The sequence below is a fragment of the Tachypleus tridentatus genome, chromosome 3 (assembly GCF_004210375.1).
Source record: "Tachypleus tridentatus isolate NWPU-2018 chromosome 3, ASM421037v1, whole genome shotgun sequence".
Lineage (NCBI taxonomy): Eukaryota > Metazoa > Arthropoda > Merostomata > Xiphosura > Limulidae > Tachypleus > Tachypleus tridentatus.
The window spans coordinates 51567672-51595619 of record NC_134827.1 but is presented as its reverse complement, the minus strand read 5'-3'; the positions used below and the strand labels follow the sequence as shown (position 1 = coordinate 51595619).

Here is a 27948-nt window from a genome sequence, read left to right as displayed (position 1 = left end):
ATGTAACCTGCCATAATGTAATGGTAAATCACTGAAAACCAACACTATTATAAATAAACGTAAAAAGGTTCGATTTTCGAAAGGTGTATATAAATCTGGACTTGACAAACAACACATAATTATGTAATAAGTTCTTTTATAAACAATAACTAACTATAGGAGTCGTGTGTCCCCACCGTAACAACCTAAGGAACGCTCCAGGATACACGAAACAATTACATGTACACATGTGGCCCGGCATGGCCAAGCGCGTAAGGCGCGCGACTCGTAATCCGAGGGTCGCGGGTTCGCGTCCCCGTCGAGCTAAACATGCTCGCCCTCCCAGCCGTGGGGGCGTTATAATGTGACGGTCAATCCCACTTTTCGTTGATAAAAGAGTAGCCCAAGAGTTGGCGGTGGGTGGTGATGACTAGCTGCCTTCTCTCTAGTCTTACACTGCTAAATTAGGGACGGCTAGCACAGATAGCCCTCGAGTAGCTTTGTGCGAAATTCCAAAACAAACAAAACAAACAAACAAATGTACACATGTATATGTTATTGAGAACATTTAAGTGGTAAATAAAGTTTCTCGGCCCGATATGGCCAGGTGGTTAAGGCGCTTGACTAGTAATGTGAAGGTCGCAGGTTCGAATTCCCATCACGGCTATGCGTAGAAACTTATTTGATTAGAATTGCGTGTGTAAATCCCCAGTGGCGCAATTGGTTAGCGCACGGTACTTATAAGACAGTACTTGTGGGATATACCGGGGTTGTGAGTTTGAACCTCACTTGGGAAATATAGCCACCCCCCTCACCTGGGGAATGTAGATTTTGCCACCCAGTGGCTCAACGGTATGTCTGCTGACCAACTACGCCAAAAACCGGGTTTCTGGTGAGGTAGAGCACGGACAGCCTTGTGCTTAATTCAAAACAACAACAGCTTTACGTGAAACCTTCTGAAACAAACGAAACTTTAAATTTTGTGTGTGTACGTGCATGGATCACAGTTTGAAAATGAAAAAAAAATCTATAATTATTAATTGTTTTCAAAGCACATAGTTTTTACAAATAGGTTTATTCAAAAGAAACACATTTATTAATTTGTTTTTGATGCTTCTTTTAAATGTAGTCTATGTGGAGTCGTCACAAAAGCTACTTGACTGTCATTGGCCAAACTGATTCAAAGGTGAAAGTTGTGAAGATCAGGCGGCATGCTTGAGTTAGGTTATAATTTGTAAGTGTAGTCATTGAATATATTTTTGACATGTGATTTTGTTGGCGAGAGTGAGACAGATATAGACGTGTTCTCTCAACGCAAAAAAGGAAAGTTTGAATAGATAGGCTTCCCCAACTAATACAGCTGAAAAATATATAACACATTACCAGTGCGATTGACCACAAAGACTACTACTACAGCGGCGGCTACCTGAAGAAATCACCAACAGCAGAGCGGGAAACCGCGTTCAAGATCTCACCTGGAGACTAAAATCAGACCAGGACAAACTATGGCAGACGAAAAAAGTACTGATGCCGATCAGGATATACAGAAAAGAAGTAAGTCAAGTCTTGTTGGTGGCAAATCGAAAAGTAATTTAACTAATTCACTATTATTAGCGCTATGTACTATAGCTAAAAAGGAACTTAGTACAGCAGAAAAAACAAACGAAAATAATGTAAGAAAAAGAAGAAAAGTAAAAAAAAAAATTATTAAACTAACTCTACGGAAAATTCCGGAAATGAAGAAGAAGCAGTTGTTGTTACTAATACCGAGGTAAAGGTAGCTTCCCCTGCAAGTAATATTAACGATAAAATAACTAACAATGTAAAAGAAATAGAAGTAAAAACAAACACCGTGAATGTTGATAATTCTACCGAAAACACTCAAAATAAAATACCACAGACAGTGAACCTATTGTCTATAATACTTATAGGGCCATTTTTCTATAGTTTTATGATTTGAATTTTGTTAGTTTAGTACTTGTAATTAAACCACGAATTATGATGTTCTTGCTTCATGCTTGAGGTCTAACATATAGCTTAATATTTAGTATTAAATATTTGTACTGACAGTACAATAATGTTTGATACTTAGAAGTTTTTACAATGTTAATAAAGTGTTTATTTTCTTACTAACTTGTGATATTGTTTGTGAGGTTTATACAATTTATAAAGGCATTCTCTGTTGATGTAAATCATTTTAATATTTTTGTATCATTCTGCATGAAACTTAATAATTGTATTAGTTTTTGTAGTATTAGTTGGAAGAGTTTCAGAAGTGAATAAAAATTTAATTAAGTAGTAAGAAGAGTATGTTATAAAGTATACATCATTTGATTAGAATAACCATTATAATTTAAGTTTATCAGTGTCTTATTTTGGGACCTATGATATTTATATGTATCAAAAGCTTGTTTATATACTTCAGGGGAACTGTATGGGTTTAAATGGGGAAACCTTGATAGTTATGCAAGTTATACCATTTTCTTTCATTAATGATGCATTAGTAAAGGCAGAAATGGAATATCAGTAATCATAGAAATGACACGTGTTAGTTTATTATATTATAACTCAAAAACAAATTAAATAAAAAATGCTGCAATGACTGAAAATATCCCAGGGTACAAGCTACAGTGTAGGATCATAATATGTACCCTAGGGTTTTGGAGGTGACTGAAGAAATAGGACCCACATTGCAGTGGGGATACACCATCTATCAGTCTTAATCTCCATTTGCCAGTCTCACATAAGAAATAAAGAGTAGGAATAGATATAGAATTAGAAATTAGGAAAGTGAGGTGCGGGTGCTCAAGTCCATAACTTCCCACATGTTTTTGAGTTATAACAAACAAGTATAATTAGAGGCTTAGGTTTGCTGTTTTTAATGCAGTCCTTCCTTCTGATTTTACACATTTCACTATTTAACTTCATTAAAATGTATTTATTTTCACTAATACATATTAATGATTGTGATAAAAATACTGACAAAAACAGGTTGTACATTCATGTTGCATAACTAAAGTTTAGTGTAAAATTTTATAAAATAAAAAAAAAAAGAAAATCAAACAAATTCAAATATTTGGAAAGACTTGAGACCTACTACAGCAATTACTGTGATGATGCTTTTGAGAAAGTCTTTAATTTAAAAGGTTTAATGAGTGAACATGAATTTGGAAAATGTTTTTCACTGACAAGATCAACAAGAGAGGAGTTTTATGGAGGATTAGACACTTGTTCTGCAAATATTAAGGTTAATTTGTGACACCTTTGCTACTTTTCTTATAAGAGGAAATAAAATTAATCAGCTTATTAAAATACACTCTATGATTTTAAAAATTTAAGAATGGGTTTTATGGTGCAACATACTATCTCAGGACATCCATCATAAGTATGATCTTTTACTGTCTTTTCATCATTACTTTCAGACATGGGATGACAGCAGAATTTTGGGAGCAAGTCAACTTGTCAACTAAAATTAATCAGAATTGGTCTCTGTTGGTACTAAGTTTTGTAGTCAGTGAACAAATTCTCAATATCTTGTGCATATGTGAACAACTATTTCTGTCCTTATCATGAAGCTAGAAACAATTAAGGAATGTTATAGAGAAAAAAGTATTTAAATGTGATTGTAAATATTTGAAACATTCTGTTGTGTATTTGATTTGGGGGGAAGGAACTGGAAGTTGAATTTTATGTTTAAGAAGTTAGAGGATTTCTTTCAGTAGGTATAGAAAACATTATACATATAAAGAGAATTGTATTATTAGGGTATTTGTCTCAGTTTGTGATGAAAATATTGTTTGTTTATTAAATATAACCTTATAGTGTCTACAAATAATTTGTGGTCTACGTGGAAATGACTTCAAGATTCTCTCTTCACGTTATTGTAGTATGTATTGTAGTGCCACTTGCATGTTAAGCAACTGAGAGAACTGTTTAGAACTGGAAAATGTAATTGGTTACCTTCAAGCAGTGTTTACATTGATTAGGTTTATGCAGTCTAATCAAAACTATAACTAAATCAATTGTCACTATAATAATAAACTAATTGCAAATTGAGATAACAACTTTCTCTATTTTTGGTAATTATATTTATCCAAGTAATAAAAATGTTACTTTGTTTGCTGTTGAGCACAAAGCTACATAACTGACATATTAAATCATGAACATCAGATAACATAAAACTTTTGATTATAAATATGCTTTAATGTCTAGGTTATTAACATGCACAGATAATAAAGTTTAGTTTAAATTTGAATATAACTTATAAGGTGCACTTCAACTGAACTTAGACTGTATTATTAACCCATTCCCATGATTCAGTTCTTCTATTCATGAAGTAATCCTTGTAGCTCTTTGAATACTTTTGAATAAATACTATCCTTTCTTACACAATGAGAACAGGATTGTAAGAGAAAGTGAAGTGACCTTAACTAGAGTACAGATTGTTTGCAAGTCTAACCTTTCTATAATCTAGCAAGTGGGATTTTTTTTTAAACTCTTTGGATGCTATCATTGGATTTATCTGACTTGACATTTAAAGCTGTTTGGTATGACAAGTGGATTTACCCAACGGTGTTGCAAAAACATTTTATTATGGTGCAACAGTTGGGTTACTCACATGTCCTTGTAATTTCCACACTGGTATTGGGTGTGCATACATTACTAGAAAAAATGTAATGCTGTATAACATACATTTTATTGTTACCCAGTATCACTGAAATAACAAAAACATTATTTTGCTGTTTGTGAAATTTAAACTGCAGATCTATTTCTGTACTTCAAAACTTTAAGTTATGGTTCTTGTTTCTGTTGAGAATCAAAGGAGTTACTTTGTATTAATTTGAAAGTTTACTGCTCTGAGGAACTTTTTTGGACATGCTAATAGTATTTTATTTATAAAACAGATTGAGCTTGTAATATGTTTAGACTAAATTTCTGATTTAATATAAATGTGCTCTTTTGCTTCCACAGTTTCTAAATGAAGATGAAATGAATTCTGACTTTGAAAAGATTTTGTGTATTCCAAGTGTTATAATATATTATGTTAAATTATTATCATATTTTAAAATTAGTTCACATACAATGAGATTGTCATTTGCCATTTTTTTTAACCATTAAAAATGTTTAATGTGATTGTTTCTCTCAATTTGCTCCCCTTCATTATTCTCCCATTTTTCATGGAGGGTTGACAATAATTCACGAGGCAGTGATGATTTTCCTATAATCTTGAGAGAGGCTGACTATGGTCGAAGCCACATGACCAGCGTGCCCCGGTGGAAGCTGGATCAGGCAAACAAGCCCTCTTTCACTGCTCTCGCAGAACTTAATTCTGTCATCGTCTGTAAACCGTTAATAGATGACTGTGTGGCAGCAGCAACTGACTGTATTATACAAGCAGCTGCTCAATGTATTCCTAAAACCTCAACACATTTTCCACTATATCCTTGCCCATGGTGGATTCTGCCTGCCACATGGAACAGAAGGCTCAAAAATGGGCCTGGGATACTTTCTGAAAATATCCCACACTCTTGAACTGCATTGCTTTTCAGCAGGCCCGTGCACATGCCAGGTGGGTTAAAGCCAGAAGGATTCTTAAAATAAGTTCAGAACTGGCATATCTTCTTCCACCTGTTCCAAACTCATGTGGGACAACATTTGAAAAGTCAATATAATTCTGTCCCCCTCGATCTTGTCGTCTGATGGCCAAGAAGTAAGTAACTGATACCCTGAGCACCACTGATACTCTAGGTTAAAGCTTTTGCTGGGTATCTAGCACTTCTGTTTGTTCCTCTACCATCAAGACTTGGGCAGAGCAATCATCTCTTTCCTTTCAAGGTGATTGTCTCTATAACTATAATTGTCCCTTTACACTGGTGGAACTGAAACTGGCCCTTCATTAGTCTGGCAGTACATCAGTTGGGCCTGATGATATACACTATGACATGCTGCACCATCTATCTCCCGGTTCTCTTGCTATTCTTATGATTATTTTTAACTGGATCTGGCAGGAAAATGTTTTTCCTGATGCCTAGTTCCAGGCTATTGTCCTACCTTTCTCTAAGCTTGGGAAGGACCCCACGATTCCTTAAAACTACCATTCAATTGCTTTGATGAGCTGTCTCTGTAAGACCTTAGAGAGGATGGTTAATGCTTGTCTTGTTTGGTTCCTCGATTCAAACAACCTCCTTTTACCCACCCAGTGTGAATTCCGGCGACAGCACTCCACCGTGTTCCGCCTGATACAACTTGTAATGTCAATCAGAGAAGTTTTTCTCAAATGACAACATCTTGTATCAATATTCTTTGACATTGAGAAGGCTTATGATACAATATGGAAGTATGGCCTTTTGCGAGACCTCCATATATATGGGTTACGTGGCCATTTGCCATTTTTATTAAACAATTTTTAATGGACAGGCGATTCCAAGTTTGTGTGGGTTCAACACTTTCCCATTCTTTTCTTGGAGTCCCTCAGGGCTGTGTTCTGAGTTTCACACTTTTCATTATAAAAATTAATGCCATCACTGAACAACTCTCTCTCACTGTTACAAATGGGCTCTATGTCGATGACTTTCATTTCTCACATGAGTTGTTGAACATGAGGTATATTGAGCAGCAGCTATAGACTGTTATAAAAACAAAGTAATTTTTAATATTTATCCTTGGATAACATTGCTGTATCCACTGTTCAGCCAATCCCACCATGGCTTCTTACAGTCTCCAAATGTGATCTTTCTTTAAGGTAGACATGCTTGATTGGAAATATTGTATGCTATTTGTTGAACATCTTTTGAACCATTCTTCCATTCCCATTTATACTTATAGTTCGAAATCAGGTGACTGTGTGGGCTCTGCCATGGTTTGTTGTGGTTCTGTGGTTGCTCGAAGAATCCCCTCTATAGCTTCTGTGTTCACTGCTGAACTGTATGTCATTTCTCTTGCCCTGGGTTACGTAAAACTAAGCAGTACTCAAACTGCCAGTGCTCTACTGGTCCTGGAATCACTTCATGTTGGTTTACACCATGTTCTCCCCAATATTCAAAACTGAATGTCCCATTTCCCTTTAACATGTACTTCTATCCAGTTTTTCTGGATACCGGGCCACATTGGTATTTGTGGGAATGAGATTGCAGACACCGTAGCTAAGTCTATCTGTTCTGGCACTATCACCGCTGTGCCTATCCAATACATGGACTATGGTCCTGTGATCAAGGCTCTGTGTCAGCTGGTAATGGACTTGGAGCATTATAATCTAAACTTGTAACTTTTAATATATATTGATATAAGATTATCGTTCCATGGTAAATGTTTCAGTTAATAACTTTTTAAAGTAGTTTATGAACTTTACTGAAACTGCCTCGGCCCATTGGACCAAATCCATAATTATTTGTACTCATTAGTTTACATACTAGCAACTTCTAATATATTAAGTGTATATTCACAAAATTTGGTAGATTTTTACTAAACATTACAAGGCTGTTGCACACTAAAAGTCATAATTTTTAATAGAAAATTTGTTTTATTAATATTTGTTCATGTGCATTTTAACCTGGAGGTTAACTCTCAGTCTTCTACTTTATCATTATTATCACAACATCACAAAAAGGATATCTTTCAAAAATAAACCTCCCATGGACTTTGTGGACTACTTTCATAAGAGATTTTGTAATACTGAATCAACTGATACATTTTTTTAGCCTTTCTGCAATAAAATACAAAATAAATCAGGTATAAAACCTTGGTATTTTCGTAAATTCATAATAATACTTGGTTTTCAGAAATATAAAATTCCTGATCTTAAAAGAGTTGGTTAAACAACATGTTTATAAAGATGCAAGTAATACATAAATTGCTCTCAAAATTAACATCCAGGAGTTGCAAATTATCGAAGAAATCACCATCAAATACTGGTTACCAACATTCATATATAGGTTTAAGAACTAAGTTAAATCTAAATAAGTTTCATGAATGTTAATCATACTGTATTTTTATCATGTATAAAGTATAGGTTTGGTGAGGTCAGGTTAGGTTACGGTTAGTTTAGGTTGGTTTAGGTTAGGTCAGGTCAGGATTAACAATTTGAGATGTTACTTATTTTTAGATGTACAGATTTAGTAAGAATAATCACCAAAATATCATGAAAGTTCTATAATTGCAGTAAAAACTTGTGTAATTTTTATTTCTGTTTTTTAAAATTTAGACTTTGGCAAGGGATGTGACAACCATACATTGTTATTTTCTTGAATTTTAAATATATATTACAAATTAGACAATATTATAAGGAATTGAAATATTTGCTGTTGTAATGCTATCAATATTAATGTGTTCAATTTGTAAACAAGATGATAAATTAAATTGTTTTTAATTGGTCAGTGGAATGTGCAAGTTATCAGGAATGATATATTTTATTTGAAAGAACTCTTTGGTTCTGGTTCTGATACACTGCTTGCCAAAATCTTAAGGCCAATGAACATAAAGAAAAAATATGCATTTTGCATTGTTAGACTCAACCACCTATTTGAGAAGAGCTTTAAAAGAGGAAAATAAGAAAAATGAAAATAAAAATAAAAAACATTTTTAGCATTTAACATGGAAAATTAACACTATGAAATTAGTCTAAATACAAGCTGGTCAAAAGATTAAGACCATACTGAAACGAAGTACTAACCAGTAAACATTTAATAAAATTTAGTCATTTTTGTTCAAGCATTAGCATTGTCCACATTTCCCACTTATATCTCCTGTGTTACATTGGGTAAAAACATGGCAAAGGCTAAAAAGTTGACAGAATTTAAATGTAGCAGATTTGTTGAGCGCAAAAGCAAGGTCTCTCTCAACGTGCTGTAGTTGGTGAGATTGGGCATTGTAAAACTGCTGATGCAAATTTCTTAAAAGACCTTGAGGGATATGGAACGAGAATTTCAAGTGGTTGACCCAAGAAAATTTCCCTGGCGTTGAACAGGAGGATTCGAGTGGTTGTTTGGCAAGACACCAGCTAATCGTCGAACCAGATTAAGGCCCTCATGGACGCGAAATGCAACTCAAGAACAATAAGACAGCATCTACGAGAGAAAGGCTTTAAAAAACATAAACATCTTCAAAGGCCATGCCTCCTTCCACACCACAAAACAGCTGAGAAGCACCAAATATGGGATGTAGAAAAGTGGACGAAGGTTTTGTTCTCTGATGAGAAGAAATTTAACCTGGATGGTCCAGATGGCTTCCAATGTTACTGGCATGATAAAGATATCCCACCGGAGACATTTATTACACGACCCAGTTTAGGAGGTTCCATCATGATCTAGGGTGCTTTCTCCTTCCATGAAACAATGTATAACCATACAGGGTCATCAAACAGCAGCTGGCTACATTGGCATGTTGGAGAGAGCATCGTTATTGACTGAAGGCTGGAAACCACTGGATCTTTCAGCAGGATAACTCTGCAGTCCACAATGCCTGCAAGACAAAGGACTTTTTCATGGCAAATAACGTGATTCTTTTGGACCATCCAGCTTGTTCGCCCGAACTGAACCCCATTGAAAATGTTTGGGGGTGGATGGCAAGGGAAGTCTATAGAAATGGATGTCAATTCCAAATTGTGCATAATCTTTGTGAAGCCATCTTCACTACTAGGAATAACATTCCAGCCAGCCTTCTGCAAATGCTTATATCTACCATGCCAAAGCAAATGTTTGCAGTTATTCACAATGACAGCAACAACTCACTACTGAGACCTCTTGTTGGGCATTTCCTACCCTGTTTAGGACTTCTTTTTGGTATGGTCTTACATTTTTGACCAGCTAGTGTTTAGGCTAATTTCAGTGTTCACATTTTCCATATTAAATGCTAAAAAAGGTTTTTATTTTCCTTTTTTTTATTTTCATATTTTGAAATTCTACTCAAATAAATGATCGAGTCTAACAATGCAAAATGCATATTTTTTTCTTTATGTTCATTGGCCTTAAGATTTTGGCCAGCAGCACATCTACTTTTCAGGCATTTAGTGTTTTGTCAGTTGTGGAATATTAGTGTTTTAGATTTTAATTGTGCATAAAATCCATTTTTCAAAAATGTGAAATTCAGGTTTTAACTTGTTCTTGTTTTTCAACCCTCTAGTTCTAATATGGATTTTATCATTTATATCTTGTATACAGCCACTACTGACACATACTGTTGTTCTCAATCCTGTATATATGAACATGGTTTTTACCATTTATATCTTGTATACAGCTGTTACTGACGTCTATTGTTGTTCTCAACTCTGTATCTATGAGCATGGTTTTTACCATTCATATTTTATATACAGCCACTACTGACATCTGTTGTTGTTGCTCTCGACCATTTAGCTGTGAATATGGTTTTTATCACTGATATCTTACAAATAACTGTTAGTAACTGGCTCTGTTTTTAGAACTAGTGACAGGTTTTATAATAATTCCAGTAGTATAGTAGTTTGGAATGTCTATCATAGTTGATTACTTTACTCATATTGTTTTTAGAACATGGTACACATACTGTGTTTGTTTTTCAATGTATATCAAACTCGAACAGTGTTTTTTATTTAGGAAAGCAGTATGGTAGTCATGCCGTGTTTCCTTTGGAATGTTTACCACCACTATTCCTAGAACAGTTAGAACACTGTTGTCGTCAATTTAAAGAGTACCAAGAAGTTACCATTAAGGAGAACTTGCGTCTGTGGGACCAAATGCAAGATGAAGACTCTTCCCTTTTAGACTACTTAAAGGATGAATGTGTGAAGCTGTTCTTTCATAAGTACAATATTAAATATCTAGAAACCAACAAGAGGATTATAAAAGATAGCAGACCTAATGTGGTAATTGTATAACTTTTTTCCTTACAACAGATCATTCTAATTAGAGCAAAGTTTGTTATTATTATTATAACATCATATTTATTATATAACTGTTTTACTCTAGTTGATAAACTTTGCTTGTTTCATAACAGTGGAATAAAAAATAATTTTAACTTTCATTGTTAGAGAGATTTTTTTATCAGTTCTATAACTGTTAAAATGTACAAGTTCTAAACTGATTGTGAGATTTGTAAAGCACTTCACTACAACTGTAAGTGAAGCAAGTATTGATAAAAAAAAGTTATTAGACATAATCCTCAAAAATTAATTGAGGTAATAGTTTTATCATTGGATTGAAAGTTTTTCAATTGTATTAACTCTTTTTCAAGAAACATTTTTATCTAGTTATAGATTTTTTTGTTTTATGTTATCAAATGTAATTTAATTTTACTTAAAATGTGAATGACAAGTTGTTCAAAACATTATTAGTTTTGTGTATGTGAAGTTTAAGGTGTTTGTTTATAACAAAACTGTGTTAAAATTGTAGTTTAAACATTTACCACCAAATAAGTTAGTCCTCTGGTTTATCAGCAGTAAGTTTGTTGATTACAAATCTAAGATTCAAGATTTGATTCCTTACAGATAAGCTTCAGATAGCCCACTGTGGTTTTTCAGGATTTAAAGGAAAGATAATTTAGTTTCTGAAATTTAACTTTGTTTTGTGTTATTTGATTTAGAATACTTTGGGGCAGAACTTGTCATGTTTGGTATGTCAGTTATTTTAATGTATTGGTGTATTTGATTGTATTGTAGGTCAAGTATTAGAATATTGGTATATATTATAACTAGAGATGTAATAATAAATTAGTTTGTTCTTTTTTTACTGATGATACGAACAAGTTTATGAAAAATGTAATAATTATTTTGTAAATATTAATTTGATGACATTTTCAACATTCTATGTTTTAAATTCTTTAAATGATAGCTAAGAATGGTGTAATAAATTATTGGTAGTAGAGCTATTGTAGGAGAAATAATGCCTCTGGCATTAATCAAACTGTCTGTACTCTTAACAACATGATTTTTAACAGGCTAATCCATTGAGCTCTGTCAATGTTCTAGTTTAATGTATAATTTTCTGTTAAGTATTTCATAATAATTATACCTTGGAGACTAGTTTATGTCAGAAGTGTTGTGTCTGTTATAAAATGGTTACACAAAAGAGAAACTTTAATATTGCAATGAACAAAAGAAACAGATACAATGTTTGGAAGTATTTGAGACTGAAAACAGTTAAAAATGGTTCTCTTGACAAATTAAAGTCAGCAAAATTACAAGAAAAGAAAGGTTCTGATACATATTTATATGAATTACAGTATCTATATAAATATAACAGTACTGTCTATTGTATGTTCATATAACAGGGTGTGGATGGATATGCATCAAAATTGGTGTGGTGGAGGTTTATTACATTCATGTTGGGGGTACACATAAATTTTCAGTTTTTCATGTTTTGTGTTTTTTATGGGAGTTTTTGCATTTTTTACTACTTGTTATGGGAGTTTATTGGGTCTGTGCAAAGACAAATACATATCTGTAGTTTCCTAATTTTTTAATCTATTTCTTAAAGGGAAACAACTTTTTAGTTTCTAACATAACCTTTCATTAATCATGAAGTTACATAACTTCTCTTTAGGGGATGAGTATTTAGCTAGTAAATGATATATCTATTACAGTGTAATTTTTGTGGGCAACATTATACCTTAATTGGAGATCGGGGATTGTTTAACCTGTAATTTATTGTGAGTCATCTATTGATACATTTATATGTATTCAGTTAAAATATTGATACATTCGTAAGTAAGGTAGACTATGTAATGGTACATTTTTGTTTATTGTGGACAAGCTGAACGTCTGTCATGTAATGGAAAATCATGAGTAATTGTCTTCTCAAAATTAGGTCGACATGATTGTTTTATAAACATGTTTTCTAAAACTGATTTATAATCCAGAAACAATGTATGTACAGAGAATGACTATTGTGTTTTTAATATTTAATGGAAATAACATTTTTTATGTATATTTGGTCACTTCCTTTAAGTATTAATGTTTCGTATGAGCATTTGGTCATCTCCTTTAAGCATTAACGTTTCTTATGTGCATTTGGTCATCTCCTTTAAGTATTGGCTGATTAGTGTTTTAACTTTATATTTTTAAGTTATTTTCTAATATTTTTAATAAATTTGTATGGACTGAAACATTAAAAGAAATGTATATTAAAAGACATATTCTTACTTGGTCAACTGTATATTAATTGTGATTGTAAAGGGAGAAAGTGTTTTTATTAATTTATGGATCTTATTTTAGGACTACATATTTTCCTGGTTTTGGCTGTTAACCTGCTGAGCTGAAGAAGTGTGTGCTTTAATTTAGGCACTTTCAAAATTCAAATGTGTTGTAGGTTAAACCTGCAGGTTATTATAAAGCTCTAGCCAAGGGTTCTGACTGGACAAAGTTTATAGATATTGCATCAGTAGTACTATAATTTGATTGTACATGCTTGTAATTTGATCATTTTTTCACACAGAACTGGGTTAATTGCTTTTCTGTTAAATCTAAATAACTAGGAGGTTTGTAAGGTATTAGCTGTGGTTGTAGAAATGAAGTGTGTATTACTCTTTATTATAATATAAAGTCATTTCAGAAATGTTGTTTGTTATCAAGCACAAAGGGCTATCTGTGTTATCTCCATCACAGGTATCAAATATTATTTTGTTGCTAACATGAAAAAATCATTTTGTACTTGGACTGACTTAGTAATGCTGTTGTAAGCTCAGATCTTTTATAAAATACTTTATTAAAATGTGATTTCTTTTTTGTGTACAATAAGCATGTAATATTTACTTTTTTTTAAATTTCGTAAAGGTGCACTCAGCAAATTTAAAGCTATATCATGTATATATATATTTTTAGTGGTGGTTACAAGATTGGTCAAAATGACCACACCTGTACTTGAAGAGTTAAATTTTATTTTGAAAAATATGCTTTGAACATGTTATTTTAAAATGAAAGCATTTTAAAATTGTATAAGAAACTTAAGAGGTGGTAAGACAATTTTTAATGTATAAAATTTTTCTTAGTAATACACAGCTATAAATTAGTGAAAAATTACAAAATAAGGAAACTTAATACATATATGTATATACTTTTCAGTGTGGAGTTCCATGAAAGAATAGATTCCAAACAATGGATAACTACAGGGGCAACCTTTAGAAATGTGTGGAGTTCAAAGTTTTGTCAACAGCCTCTATTGAATCTATTTCATAGACTCAAAGTTCGTGTTCAAGTATGTCTTATTTTTTACAAGTGACTGTTAGTATATATTAGTGCACGTTATTAAACATTAACTAATAGTTTCACTCCAGCTCTTCCTTTTAGTTTTTCATAAAGTAATTGTCTTTAAGTTAAACATGATCAGTGTTGTTCATAAACAATAACACATGATGTTTTAACAGTTAATTCAGTTTGAATCTGAAACCCTATCCAAACTTTAAAGATACTGATAATATTTGTTTAAAGTTTTACTAATTGTATGTTTTTTTACTTTCTAAATTTGTGAAGTTTTTAAAACATTCTTTGTTCAGGCAAAGTATTCATGATGAAACTTTGAAGAATGGACTGCAACTGCCTGTTGTGGAAAAACAAGTGTATAGGACGACGTTTTGAACATCTTTCGCCTTTTGTCTTTAGGCCAGTATGTGTGTGTGTGTGTGTAGGTGTTGTCAGTCTTTTCTAGTGTCCTGGTGGATTGTGGAGAAACAGTGACAATCCAATCAATCATAACACGCTCTTCACAAACCACCGGGACACTATAAAAGACTGACAATACCTATACACACGCACACTGACCTGAAGACGAAAAGGCGGAAGACTTTTGAAACATCGTTTTCTACCCTTGTGTCCACAACAGGCAGTTGCCATCCATTCCACAAAGTTTCATTTTTAAAATGTTATTTCAAAACTAGTAGGTTGACAGTGTTGTGATACAGCTAGTAAGATATATAATTGTTTTACAGCCAATGAAAGTAAAAAACGGTCGCTTTCAGAAGTTGAGTTTTATGCTGTTATGGATGTGTAAAAGAAGTTTCTATTCCATTTTTAAGGATAAAACAATCTTATGTTTGGTATTCATGGTAGTGTTGTAAGGATGTAACAGTGTTATGTTTGGTATTCATGATAGTGTTTTAATGATGTAACAGTGTTATGTTTGGTATTTGTGGTGGTGTTGTAAGGATGTAACAGTGTTATGTTTCATATTTGTGGTGGTGTTGTAAGGATGTAACAGTGTTATGTTTCATATTTGTGGTAGTGTTTTAAGGATGTTTCAGTATTATTTTTGGTATTCCTGGGAATGTTTTCAGGATGTGATAGTGTTATGTTGGGTATTTGTGGGAGACTTTTAAGGATGTAACAGTTATGTTTGGTGTTAATGATAATGTTTTAAGGATGTAACAATCTTGTGTTGGTATTCATGGTAGTGTTATAAGGATGTAACAGTCATGTTGGTATTCATGATAGTGTTTTCAGGATGTAACAGTATGATGTTTGGTATCCATGATAGTGTTTTAAGGATGTAACAGTCATGTTGGTATTCATGATAGTGTTTTAAGGATGTAACAGTGTTATGTTTGGTATCCATGATAGTGTTTTAAGGATGTAACAGTCATGTTGGTATTCATGATAGTGTTTTAAGGATGTAACAGTGTTATGTTTGGTATTCATGGTGGTGTTATAAGGATGTAACAGTCATGTTGGTATTCATGATAGTGTTTTAAGGATGTAACAGTGTTATGTTTGGTATTCATGGTTGTGTTATAAGGATGTAACAGTCATGTTGGTATTCATGATAGTGTTTTAAGGATCTAACAGTGTTATGTTTGGTATTCATGGTAGTGTTTTAACGATGTAACAGTGTTATGTGTAGTAGTCATGGTAGTGTTTGAAGACTTTAATAGTGTTATGTTTTGTACTCATGAGAGCCTCTTAAAAGTAATGTTGCAATGTTTGGTATCCAGAAAAGAAAGAAATTTTAAAATTCATTTTGAAAGCGTAATAACATTGTATTTTATATTTAATGATACATTTTGAAACTGTTGTATTAGAAATAAAATTTGGTGTTAAAAACCTCACTGTAGATTCATTATTGTAAAAATACTATCAACTCTCAGGTATTAGTGGTTAATAGATAGCTTTTTGTTTGTTGCTAATGGTATTGAACTGTTACACTTTACTTCCAGGCTCTAAGGAAGGATGACATATTGGTTGTTGTTGTGAAAGACATACTCAGCAGGTTTATTGTAGGTTCAATGTATATGTTAGCAAACCTGTTTTCCATGGTGAGTCATTCTTTAATTTTATACAAGTATGCTTGATAAATTTTACTAAGATTTCAGAGGTGAATGTTTTTTTCAGCCTGTGAAATACTGTTTATTGCCATAAAGTTCATTTTTATCAGCTCTTGAAATGCTATTTAATACAATAAAGGTAAGTTCAGTTAGAATGTATTGCTAGAGGTTTGATTCAAAGAAAGAACAATTGGAGGCCCTCTGTAGATTGAGGTAATATTTAACTTGTGTTTTTTTTACCCTTTACATGATTAGTATATCGTATAGTAAATTTATTGCATTGTTTATCAGAATTATTTAATTTGCTGTTAGCTATGATGATGAAAATAGTTTGAAATCTGTAACATAAGAGATTTTATTATTGTAAAATGAAATTATTAACTGAAGAAAATCACTTAATAAGATACTGGAAGTGTACAAAATAGATGTTTGATACAAACAGTTTTGTAGTAACTATTCATAAAACCTACTGCCAGTTACTGGTTATAATTGAATTTTGTTTTTTATTTTCATAAATTTGTAATGTTTCTGTGTTCTTGATCATTTTTTCAAATAATGTTTTAAATGCCCATTTGTAAGATCCATTTTAATTTTATTTTGTTAAATTCATGATGTATGCCCTTAAGTAATGTTTTACTTTTCATTATTGTGATCTCTAGGTTATTTCTGTTCCATTTGCCTAGGAAAGGGCTACAGATACTCCACAGGTTTGGATGTTTGGCTGTTTTGTCTCTACTCAATCAAATAACGCTGTCCAGTCTCATTTGAAATTTTTCATGGAAAAACTTGTCCAGTTACAGAAAACCCCAGAGACAACTATCTTAGAGGTTTGTCCTCTTTCTTGTCTTGACAACTATCTTAGAGGTTTGTCCTCTTTCTTGTCTTGACAACTACCTTAGAGGTTTGTCCTCTTTCTTGTCTTTGTGGTAAGTAAAAACAGTTTTTATGTTTTACCTTTCTGACATTCAGTGATGCACAAACTTTCTAAGAAAAGGTTAAAAGATCTTTAAACGTATTCACAGGTTGTACAAGTTCCTTTGTTACTGTATGTACTGTTAAAGGAAGGCACTGCAAAAGAAACTGTATGGTTTGAATAAACATATAAATACCACTAGAGATTTGGTAATAGTCATTAACTGAGTTTTTAAAAAATATATACAGATAATTTTACCTTTGACCTTACGTACATTTATTAATTTTAATATTGTATAGTTTATTATTTAAATTGAGAATTTTAACATTTTCATAAAGTATAATTAAGTAGTTGACATTTTATCTGTTTGAGAGGAGCCTTTTTATTCATTTGTTGTCAAATGGAACTATGTTTGCCTTAAGAACAGAATAGAATGGATGATTGCAGAACGAGACAGAGATGATGGGAGAAAGTTCCACCACCTGATGTTATGTTTAGAAGCTGTTCACTGTTTACAGATTTCTTCAACAAAATTATTTTTGTTTATTCATCAGTATCCAAGTAGTGTGGGTTATGTGTAAGGCATTTAATTAAGCTAAAAAAAGATTGGAATAGCAATTTGTACAGTTATTGTTAATTTTTTATTTAATTTTTAATAGAAAACAATCTTAAAAAGAAATTACACAAAAACATAAAACTTCAAATTATGTAAGGATGAGAATACATTGATATATGTAAAAAAAATATTTAAGGGAAAAAGGGAAAAAATAAAAAAATTGCTGTTTATCTACAAACTTCTTTGTTGTTCTCTGTTTTGTAATAATGACTATTTTATTCATTATTTTATTCCAACCTTGAATTCCTGTAGATGGGCAGCTTTGCACTGGTTTACTCGGGCTTGGGCCAACCAAGTACCAGTGTTGGATATTCTCAACAGGTGTTGTGGACATTATATCTGAAGCTGATGTTTGGGTATAGTGCTCACGAAACCCTGGCATTGTTGCAGTGTCCTTGTTTGATATTGTAATGCATCCCCTCGTAGGGCTCCATGGTGGGTGGGGTCATTGGGCACTAAAATTTCCCTATCTTTATTATAGATACTCCAATTAAAAATTGTAATAAAATAGCGAAAAAACAGTCTATATGTAAATGAACTTCGACTTCAAGATTCTGAGCAGCAATCCTCACCATCTGTACCACCTATTGTACCCCATTTTCTTATATTGCAGTCACTTTCAGACAAATCTTTAGGGCAAATGTCTCTCTTTTTCCAATGTTTCCAGTGTCATCGTTGCTTGAGGTATGCTCGTCGCAATGGCAAGAACCATGATGCCTATGAGTGTGAAATGGACCCTCATTGCGTCAGTTGCAATGGCTCTCACCCATTCTACTTCTGTTCTTGCACTAAGTAGTTGGAACAAAATAGGTGCAGTGTTTGAAAACGATTCATAACATTACCTATCCTGAGGCTCGAAAACTGTTGTCCACCACCTCATCTCGGGCGTATGCTGCTGCACCTCGTTCCACAACTACAGTGGGAGTGCAGACAGATCTTTCTGTGCCTCCAAAAAATCGTTCTCCAAAGAAATGAAAAAAATTTTGACCTCCATGGCTAAAAAGTTGATGAATTAACTTTAACACTTATCTCTGTTCCTTACATACATTCCACTAAACCCCAAGATCCACATCCTTTGGTTCCAGGTACAGGCATTTATTTGGATACATTTTCTTCCACCCAAAGTTTCAAAACAATCATTCGTTCATGCCCTCAGTCTCTGTAATCTCCTTCCAACAGCAAAGACCTGCCCAATCGACCCAGGGCAGGATCCATGGAGGTCGATAGACCTTCCTCGAATAAGGACAGTAAGGAAAAAAGTCGTGGTCGTGAACAGAAGGGTTCTCTACCCAATTCACCTCAACGTATATAAAAATTGCCACCCTGATACAATGGAACTGTCGAAGTTTACATACTGATCTGGATTTCATCAAAACACTGATTGCTTCCTACCAACTTGTTTGTCTTTCCTTACAGTCACCTTTTGGCAGTTTTCTTTATACAGAAATGACAGGCTGTGTGATGGACGAGTGCATGGAGGGGTTGGCACTGTAGGCTGATCAGCATGTGCCCACCCTGTCTTTGTTACTTGACACACCCTTGGAGGCTGTAGCCATCCGTTTCCTTGAGTCATACCATCACTGATTGTTCTCTCTACCTGTCGCCTGAAGAGACATATAGTCAATCATACCTTTATGCTCTCATTGAACAGTTGCTGTCTCCCTTTTTTATCCTGGGGGACTGTAATGGACATCATCATCCCTCTGGGTAAGTGCTGATATCGATAGCAGGGGTCGCTCTGTAGAATGTATGCTCTCTGATCACAATCTTTCTCTTTTTAATACTTGTTCTTCTGCTTATTTCAATGCACCTAGTCAGTCTTTTACTGCTATTTATATCTCAATTTGCTCCCCTTAATTATTTTCCCATTTTAAATGGAGGGTTGACAATAATCCATGAGGCAGTGATCGTTTTCCTATAATCTTGAAAGAGACTGGCTGTGGTCGATGCCACTCGACCCGCTTGCTCCGGAGGAAGCTGGATCATGCAAACTGGCCCTCTTTCACTGATTTTGCAGAAGTTGATTCTGCCATCGTCTCTAAGCCATCAATAGACGACTGTGTGGCAGCAGTAACTGACTGTATTATATAAGCAGCTGCTCAATGTTTTCCTTAAAACCCGACACGTTTCCTACTATATCCTCGTCCTTGGTGGAATCCTGCCTCTTACACGGCATAGAAGGCTTAAAAATGAGACTGGGATACTTTTCGTAGATATCTCACACTCTCGAACCGCATCGCTTTCCAGCTGGCCCGTGCACATGCTTGATTGGTAAGATGTCAAAGCCAGAAAGAATCTTGGATCAGGTTTACAACCAGCATTTCTTCTATCACCAGTTCCAAAGTCGTATGGGACAAGATTCGAAAGGTCAATGGGCAATATAATTCTGTCCCCCTCTCGATCTTGCTCTTTGATGGCCAGGAAGTAGCTGATGTCTGGAGCATTGCTGATACTCTAGGTGAAAGGTTTTGCCAGGTATCTAGCACTTCTGCTTCTTCCTCCATCTTCTTAGCCATACTTCTTTCCTTTTGAGGTGATTGTCTCTGTGACTATAATCGTCCCATTACACTGGTGAAACTCAAACTTGCCCTTCATCTGTATGGCAGTATATTGGTTGGACCTAACGATGTACACTTTTAAATGCTGCAGCATATATCTTCTGCCACTTCTTCTATTCTTCTGATTGTATTGTTCAAACAGAGAGTTAATTTAAGTCCTTTAGTTTAAAAAGTTAGCGAAATCGAATTTTAACAATGTTCAAACAGACAGTTGAACTAAAGACCAGTAATGTTGAAATCGACATTGAAAGGTGTGACCGACAGTGTAAAAACAGTGAAACTGAAGACTGATAGTGTTTAAACAGATGTTAAAGTGTAGATCAAGAGTGTCAAAACAGCCAATTAAATTAAAGACCAATAGTGTTGAAATAGTCAGTGAAAGTGAAGAACAACATTGTGAAAACAGAGGGTGAAATTTAAGTCTATTAGTGTTAAAACAGTGAAGTTCAATTCAAGGCCAGTAGTGTTGAAAGAGAAGTTAAATGAAGACCAAAAGTGTGAAAACATATAGTGAAACTGAAGACCAACAGTGTTGAAACAGATGTGATAGTGAAGACCAACAATGTACAAACAGACAGTAAAACTGAAGACCAGTGCTATTAAAACAGACAGTGAAATTGAATACCAACAGTGTTGAAACAGCCAGTGAAACTGCAGACAAATAGTGTTAAAACAGTAAAGATGAAGACCAACAGTGTTGAAACAGTCAGTGAAGGTGAAAACGAATAGTGTTAAAACAGACATTAAACACGATGAACAACAGGGTTGAAACAGCCTATGAAACTGAAGACCAACAGTGTGAAAATAGTAAGTGAAAGTCAACACCAATAGTATTGAAACAGACAGTGAAATTGAAAACCAATAGTATTGAAACAGACAGTGAAATTGAAAACCAATAGTATTGAAACAGACAGTGAAATTGAAAACCAACAGTGTTGGAAGAGACAGTGAAAGTGAAGACCAACAGTGTGAAAAGAGTCAGTGGAATTTGAGACCAATAGTGTTGTAACAGAAATGAAAGTGATAACCAACAGTGTGAAGACAGACAGTGAAATTGAAGACGTAAATTCGAGACCAATAGTGTTAAAGCAGACAGTGAAATTTAAGACAAACGGTGTTTACACAGTCAGTGAAACTGAAGACTAACAGTGTTGAAGCGTGAGTGAAAATGAAAACCAACAGTGTAAAAACTGACAGTAAAACTGTAGACCAGAATTATTATAACAGACAATAAACTTGAAGACCAACAGTGTTGAAACAGCCATTCAAACTGCTGAACAGTGGTGTGAAAACAGACTGTGAAGTTCAATACCAACAGTGTTGAAAGAGTCAGTGAAAGTGATGACCAATAGTGTTAAACAAGCAGTGAAACTGAAGACCAATTGTGTTGAATCTGTCAGTGAAATTGAAGATCAACAGTGTTGGAACAGTCAGTGAAAGTAAAGACGAACATTTTGAACACAGTTAGTGGATTTGAAGACCAACAGTGTGAGAACAGACAGTCAAACTAAAGAACAATATTGTTGCAACATTTTCAAAAACAGACATTTAAACTGAAAACTAGCACTGCTGAACCTGACTGTAAAATGGAAGATCTCCACTGTTGAAACAGACCGTGAAATTGAAGGCAGACACAACTGAAACAATCATTGAAAGTGAAGACCAACGGTGTTGAAACCCAGTGTGATTGAACACCAACCCTGTGCACACCGTCAGTGAAACCGAAGACCAATAGTGTTGAAAAAGTTAGTAAAATTTAAGATGTACACTGTTGAAACATGCAGGGCAAATGAAGACCAATACTGTTGACATTGAACACCAGTAGTGTTAAATAATAGTGAAAGTGAAGATGAACACTGTTGAAGCAGACTGAAAATTAATACTACGCTGTTGAAAGAGAGTGAAATTGAAGACTGTATTGAAACACATAGTGAAACAGAAGAACAATAGTGTTGATAAAGACAGTGAACTTGAAGACCAACAGTGTTGAAACAGTCAGTGAAAGTGAAGACCAACATTGTGAAAACAGTTAAATTCAAGATTAATAGTGTTGTGAAGAGAACCTAAAGTGAAGACCAAAAGTGTGAAAACACAGTGAAACTGAATGCCAAGTGTTAAAACAGACCTTGAAATTGAAGACCAATAGTTTTGAGACAGTCAATGAAACAGAAGACTAACAATGTTGAAACAGAAGTGAAAGTGAAGATCAACAGTGTTCAAACAGAAGTGATAGTGAAGACCAACAGTGTACAAACAGACAGTAAAACTAAAGACTAGTACTATTAAAATAGACAGTGAAATTGAATACCAAGTGTTGAAACAGCCATTGAAACTGCAGTCCAATAGTGTGAAAACAGACTGTGAAGTTGAATACAAACTGTGTTGAAACAGTTAGTGAAAGTGAAGGCCAATAGTGTTGAAACAGTTAACTTCAAGTCTAACAGTGTTGAAACAGCCTGTGAACGTGAAAACCAATAGAGTGAAAACTTCAATATTCTTGAAATGGAATTTAAGTGAAAACCAAGATTGTGAAAACAGCCATTAAAACTGCAGTCCAGTGGTGTGAAAACAGACTGTGAAGGTGAATACTAACGGTGTTGAAAGAGTTAGTGAAAGTGAAGACCAACAGTGTTGAAACAGTTAATTTGAAGTCTAACAGTGTTGTTACAGCCTGTGATCGGGAAAACCAATGGTGTGAAAACAGTCAGTGGATGTTAACACCAATATTCTTGAAATGGAATTTAAGTGAAAACCAAGATTGTGAAAACAGCTATTGAAACTGCAGTCCAGTGGTGTGAAAACAGACTGTGAAGGTGAATACTAACGGTGTTGAAAGAGTTAGTGAAAGTGAAGACCAACAGTGTTGAAACAGTTAATTTGAAGTCTAACAGTGTTGTTACAGCCTGTGATCGTGAAAACCAATGGTGTGAAAACAGTCAGTGGATGTTAACACCAATATTCTTGAAATGGAATTTAAGTGAAAACCAAGATTGTGAAAACAGACAGTGAAACTGTAGACCAATAGTGTTGAAACAGTCAGTGAAGTTGAAGACCAGTAGTGTTGACATAGTCAGTGCAAGTGAAGACCAATAGTGTTGAAACAACAAGTGAACGTGAAGACCAACAGTGGTTAAACAGACAGTTGAACTGAAGACCAGTTGTGTTGAAACAAACAGTGAGAGGTATGACCAACAGTGTGAAGACAGTTAAACTGAAATCTGATAGTGTTTACACAGAAGTTAAAGTGAACCAACAGTGTTGAAAGAGCCAATGAAAGTGAAGATCAGATGTGTCATTACAGTCAGTAATGAAATTGAACACCAATACCGTGTCAGTGAAACCGAAGACCAATAGTGTTGATACACACATTGAAACAAAATTTGAGGCCTCTCTCTTTCACTGGTCTTCTGATACCGAACTTTGAAGACAGGCTACTGAATATACAGTTAACACATATATAACACATGACCATAGTCTTGGGTCTGATGTATCTACATAAGGTTTATGTAATTGGGAGTGTATTTCTTGAAGATAAATTCCTTACAATTATCAAAATATATAAGTAGTTCCTGTTGCTGCATTTTGGAATAGAACGTGTATTTGTTATGAAGAACACTTGTGACATAAGAACATTATTTTATCTTCTTTCGTATGTAAATTGATACTACTAGACAATTTTCCAATATTAAACTTAACACGTTCATATAGCTGGGGTAAAACAAATAAACAGAGCTGGGAGAGAAACTGGTTTTAATCAGTGAGTCAGTTCTCTGAACAGTGAGTCGAACTTATGAATTAGTGCACAGGCTTGTGGTATAGGTTTAAAAAACATGGGCCGCCGTAGTGGAGAAAGGGGACAAGTAACGTGGTTGTGCATCTATATGTGAACTTTTGGAAAGCAGCCTCTTAAAACGACAGTACAGAAACCACTACACCTGGCTTGGCTTATAATTTCATGTCGGCCATTGGTTGAAACGTGTGACTTGTGGACTTGTGAGATATGTTAATTTCATTGTTTCACTAGATCAGCGGTTCCAATCCCTTTTAGTCTAAGATCCTCTTGATAGAAAAAAGAAAATTTGAGGCCTCCCAACATATAACCACAGCATGAAGATTACAAAATAACAATGCTGTGGTAGAAACAACAACATCTCATTTCGACACGCTGTATCATACAATTAATTTAACATAATTTTCATCGGCTTTTTGTTTGTCTAAAAGTAAAATTAATTCAGCGTTTTTTATTTCATAGACATCCTTTTACTTTTTCTAGCACACTTTGAAAACAAAACATTATATAAATTGTTGGATTATAATCAGATATTTGCTGTCAACAAAAATGTTAACTTCATGTTTGATTTCATGGCTAAGTTCAGTCAATCGTGTTAAAAAGTACGATTTTGATAGCAGTGAAAAAATTATTTACTGAAAAAAGTGACTCAATATCCATTAAACAACAGGAATGTTGAAGATGGTCGCCGTTTAAGGGTTAAAAGAAAACAGATTTGGTAACATCAGTTCAACATTGAAATTCTTTATTTGAATTAATTATACATCACCAATTTATATAACATTTAAATATTTACTTGTTTTAATTACTAAATTTTGAAATACGAACAAAAATAATCAATTAAGTACTTATAGCACTGGGGAACACTTTTTCAGTAACTTTGAGTTGCATTGGATATTTTAACTGATTCTGAAGGAGTTTTAGGCGCTGATTTCAAATCTGAAATTAGTTTTTCTCTACAGGCTCTAGTTTGTATGCAATTTGAGGTTAATGAAATTGTACAAATGTGAACTTGCGTAAACCATGTATAAGCATTTTCACTTCCATATATATAGATAGCTTCTAATATTTTGATCATTCTTCTTTTGTTTCAGATCAAACATGGCTTCCAAAAAATAGGTATCATTGCAGAAACAAGCCTGATGCCTTCTGCTACATATGTGGATGCTACACACTCAATCGTCAGAGACGTAACATATCCTCGTTCGTCAAGCGTGCCTACAAGGCATATTTTGAAGTTCATCTTGGTGATCAAGACAAGCAATGGGCTCCTCATGTTGTGTGCCACAATTGTGAGGAAATGCTTCGAGACTGGACCAAAGGAAAACGCAATGGTCTGCCTTTTGGTGTTCCAATGATTTGGCGCGAACCTACCAACTATGTAACTGACTGTTATTTCTGCATGGTAAACACAACGGGTGTTGGGAAGAAAAACCGACATAAGATTACGTATCCGAACATTCCCTCAGCTATTCGGCCTGCTCCGCACTCTTAAGAAGTTCCTGTTCCAGTTTTCAAAGGCTTGCTTTTATTGGACGATAAAGACATTGGACATGATACAAGCGAACAAGACAGTTATGACAGTGAATTGTCAGAAAAGTGTACACAATCGGAGAACTGTTCTTCAGACACTGAACCTTTCCCCGTTCCCAAGCCTCTTCCCCAGGCTGAACTGAATGATTTAGTGCGGGATTTAGGTCTTTCAAATAAAAATGTCAAATTGCATAAAATCTGTAGCTTGCAGACATAAACCGACTTCAGATTTGAAATCAACACACTCAAATTGACTATAGAAAGGTCTTTTTTTTTTAATGCAACAAAATGAGTGTTCCCCAGTGTAATTAATGTAAATAAAAATGTTGACACAAAAACAAACAAACATGGTATTATGGTTGGAGGTTATATGTTAAAGTAGACCTCCTTGCTGTTTTTAGGGGTACAAGGATTGCCCAGTGGAATCTTCTTTGGTTCTTCTATCATATACCTACCTTCACCCTTTATCGTCATGAGGTAAGAAACGTATGTCACTACAGAAATGACACATACGAATCCAATTACTGCTTTTATAATCAGAACAAAACGTTTTTTACGCTTGTAAGCTATCGAAAATGAACATTCATCTTTGTATAGGTCCGTAATAATGGTTTCATTCTCAAACTCCATATCAGTAGGAATGACTGGATTCACAAATGTTTCTTCTTTAAAAGGTAGCAGATTGTTTATATCTGGTTCTTCACTAACTGGCGAAATAACATGTGGGATTCCATTTTCCTTCTTCAAAGAAAAACGACCGTACTGTTTGTTATTACTTGTGGCCTGAAGATGATGAGTTGGATAATTTACTGGAGGACTTGGTCTTGGTGATTGATATTTTATTGGAAGAAGTTTTGACACTGTGACTCCTGGATCTTCTGATACAGTTTTTATGACTGAGCGAAAAGTAGTCTCATCATCCCTTCCTCTTTGAGCTGCATAACCGTCATTATAAATAGGATCTTTTATTGTCGCATAATCTGTATAAGTATTCCATCTTTGATTCAGAAGATGTTTCCCAGTATAAAAAACAACTTGTCCAGGCTTACGAATACTACAAGCATTAACAACTTCAACTAGCGACAACATTGCTTGTGTTATCACTAGTACAGATATGGCTGATGATAGCATACCATTTATCTTTAATAAAATTTACATGTTGTCGTATCGAAAACTTAATAAAACGTAATCATGTATCGTTATTTATGTTCAAGGCGCTGTGTTACTAAGTCTAATGCGTCGTCTCTAAGAATTTTTAACAATATCGGTTTCTAGGACAATACTATTTGTTGCATGGTTTCTAAGCGTTTTTAACAATATAACAGTGAATATTCACTTATTATTTAAAATTCAAAGAAAAATCACCATTGGACGTATAACGTCTGTGATTAAAAATCTGAAATTATGAGAAATTTTCTCTTACAATAAAAAATTTCCAAAAATATATATATTTTTTTATTTCGCACACAGACACACATGCGCCTTCTACGCTGGCCGTCCCTAATTTAACAGTGTAAGACTAAAATAAAAAGAAGACAGTTTGTCATCAACACCCACCGCCAACACTTAGGCTTCTTTTTCACTAGCAAATAGTGGGAGTGATCGTAATGTTATATCGCTTACCGGAGTTTAATGGCGAGTGTGTTTGGTGTGAAAAGCATTCGAACCCGTGCCCCTCAAATTGCTAGTCAAGTGCTTGAACCCCTTCGTCATACCGTGACATTTATCGTACCAAGCACTTCTTTTTTTAAATATTAAAGTTTTTTTTTGCTTTTAAAATGTCGTAAGACTTTTATTATATTAGTTACACTTATTAAGGTCATTGAAATGACTTCAAATAAAAAGAATCATTGAAAATATTGTCAGTCTATTGAATTGAACCAGAATTTGTGTTGAATATGCACATTGCTACATGACAGAAAAAGAACTATCACTTAAACCTATCATACTGTACATTATGTAATGGAAAAACTGTTTTTTGTCCTCTTCTAACACATATACCGAATCTAAAATTGCGCTGTTTTATGATGTCAATGGTTACAAATGGTTTCTACTGGTTGGTATACGTTTGGTTGACATCGTAATAGCGTTTGAGATATGAAATTGGACATGTTTAGATCCTAATTTATAGCTTTAATATAAATGTACGAACTATCTCTATGAAAATATCATTATGAGGAGAGGATAATACAGATGTTTGTTCAGTCTGTAAAATAATTTTCCTCTTGACACCACTGGGGTAAAACATGTTGACTACGAAAAGGTGTTTGATAAAGATAAACTTTACATAAAACACCCATATCTTGAAGGAAGGTTAAAAACTTCTCCTGTTGTTAATTTG

The 27948-nt window shown here is 34.1% G+C and overlaps 1 protein-coding gene across 6 annotated transcripts; it reads left to right on the top strand.

The window, feature by feature from the left end:
- The first annotated feature begins 240 nt into the window (after positions 1-240).
- Positions 241-27851, top strand: LOC143246821 (uncharacterized). 6 transcript variants are annotated; one of them, XM_076493995.1, is made up of 6 exons: positions 241-1533; positions 10545-10813; positions 14006-14138; positions 16090-16188; positions 16881-17024; positions 17483-27851. In XM_076493995.1, the coding sequence occupies exons 2-6, from the start codon at positions 10809-10811 to the stop codon at positions 17540-17542; spliced, it is 441 nt and encodes a 146-aa protein (XP_076350110.1). In that variant the 5' UTR covers positions 241-1533; positions 10545-10808; the 3' UTR covers positions 17543-27851. The 6 variants fall into 6 exon arrangements, with proteins under 6 accessions (XP_076350110.1, XP_076350112.1, XP_076350113.1 ...); XM_076493997.1 differs by having other exon boundaries at positions 16881-17123; positions 17538-27851; XM_076493998.1 differs by having other exon boundaries at positions 16881-17123.
- The last annotated feature ends 97 nt before the right edge of the window (positions 27852-27948 follow it).

Excerpts from the sequence above, each read along its gene's own strand:
- LOC143246821 (XM_076493995.1), top strand. Across the intron at positions 14,139-16,089 it reads GACTCAAAGTTCGTGTTCAA|GCTCTAAGGAAGGATGACAT; the intron begins GTATGTCTTATT and ends CTTTACTTCCAG. Across the intron at positions 16,189-16,880 it reads TAGCAAACCTGTTTTCCATG|GAAAGGGCTACAGATACTCC; the intron begins GTGAGTCATTCT and ends CCATTTGCCTAG.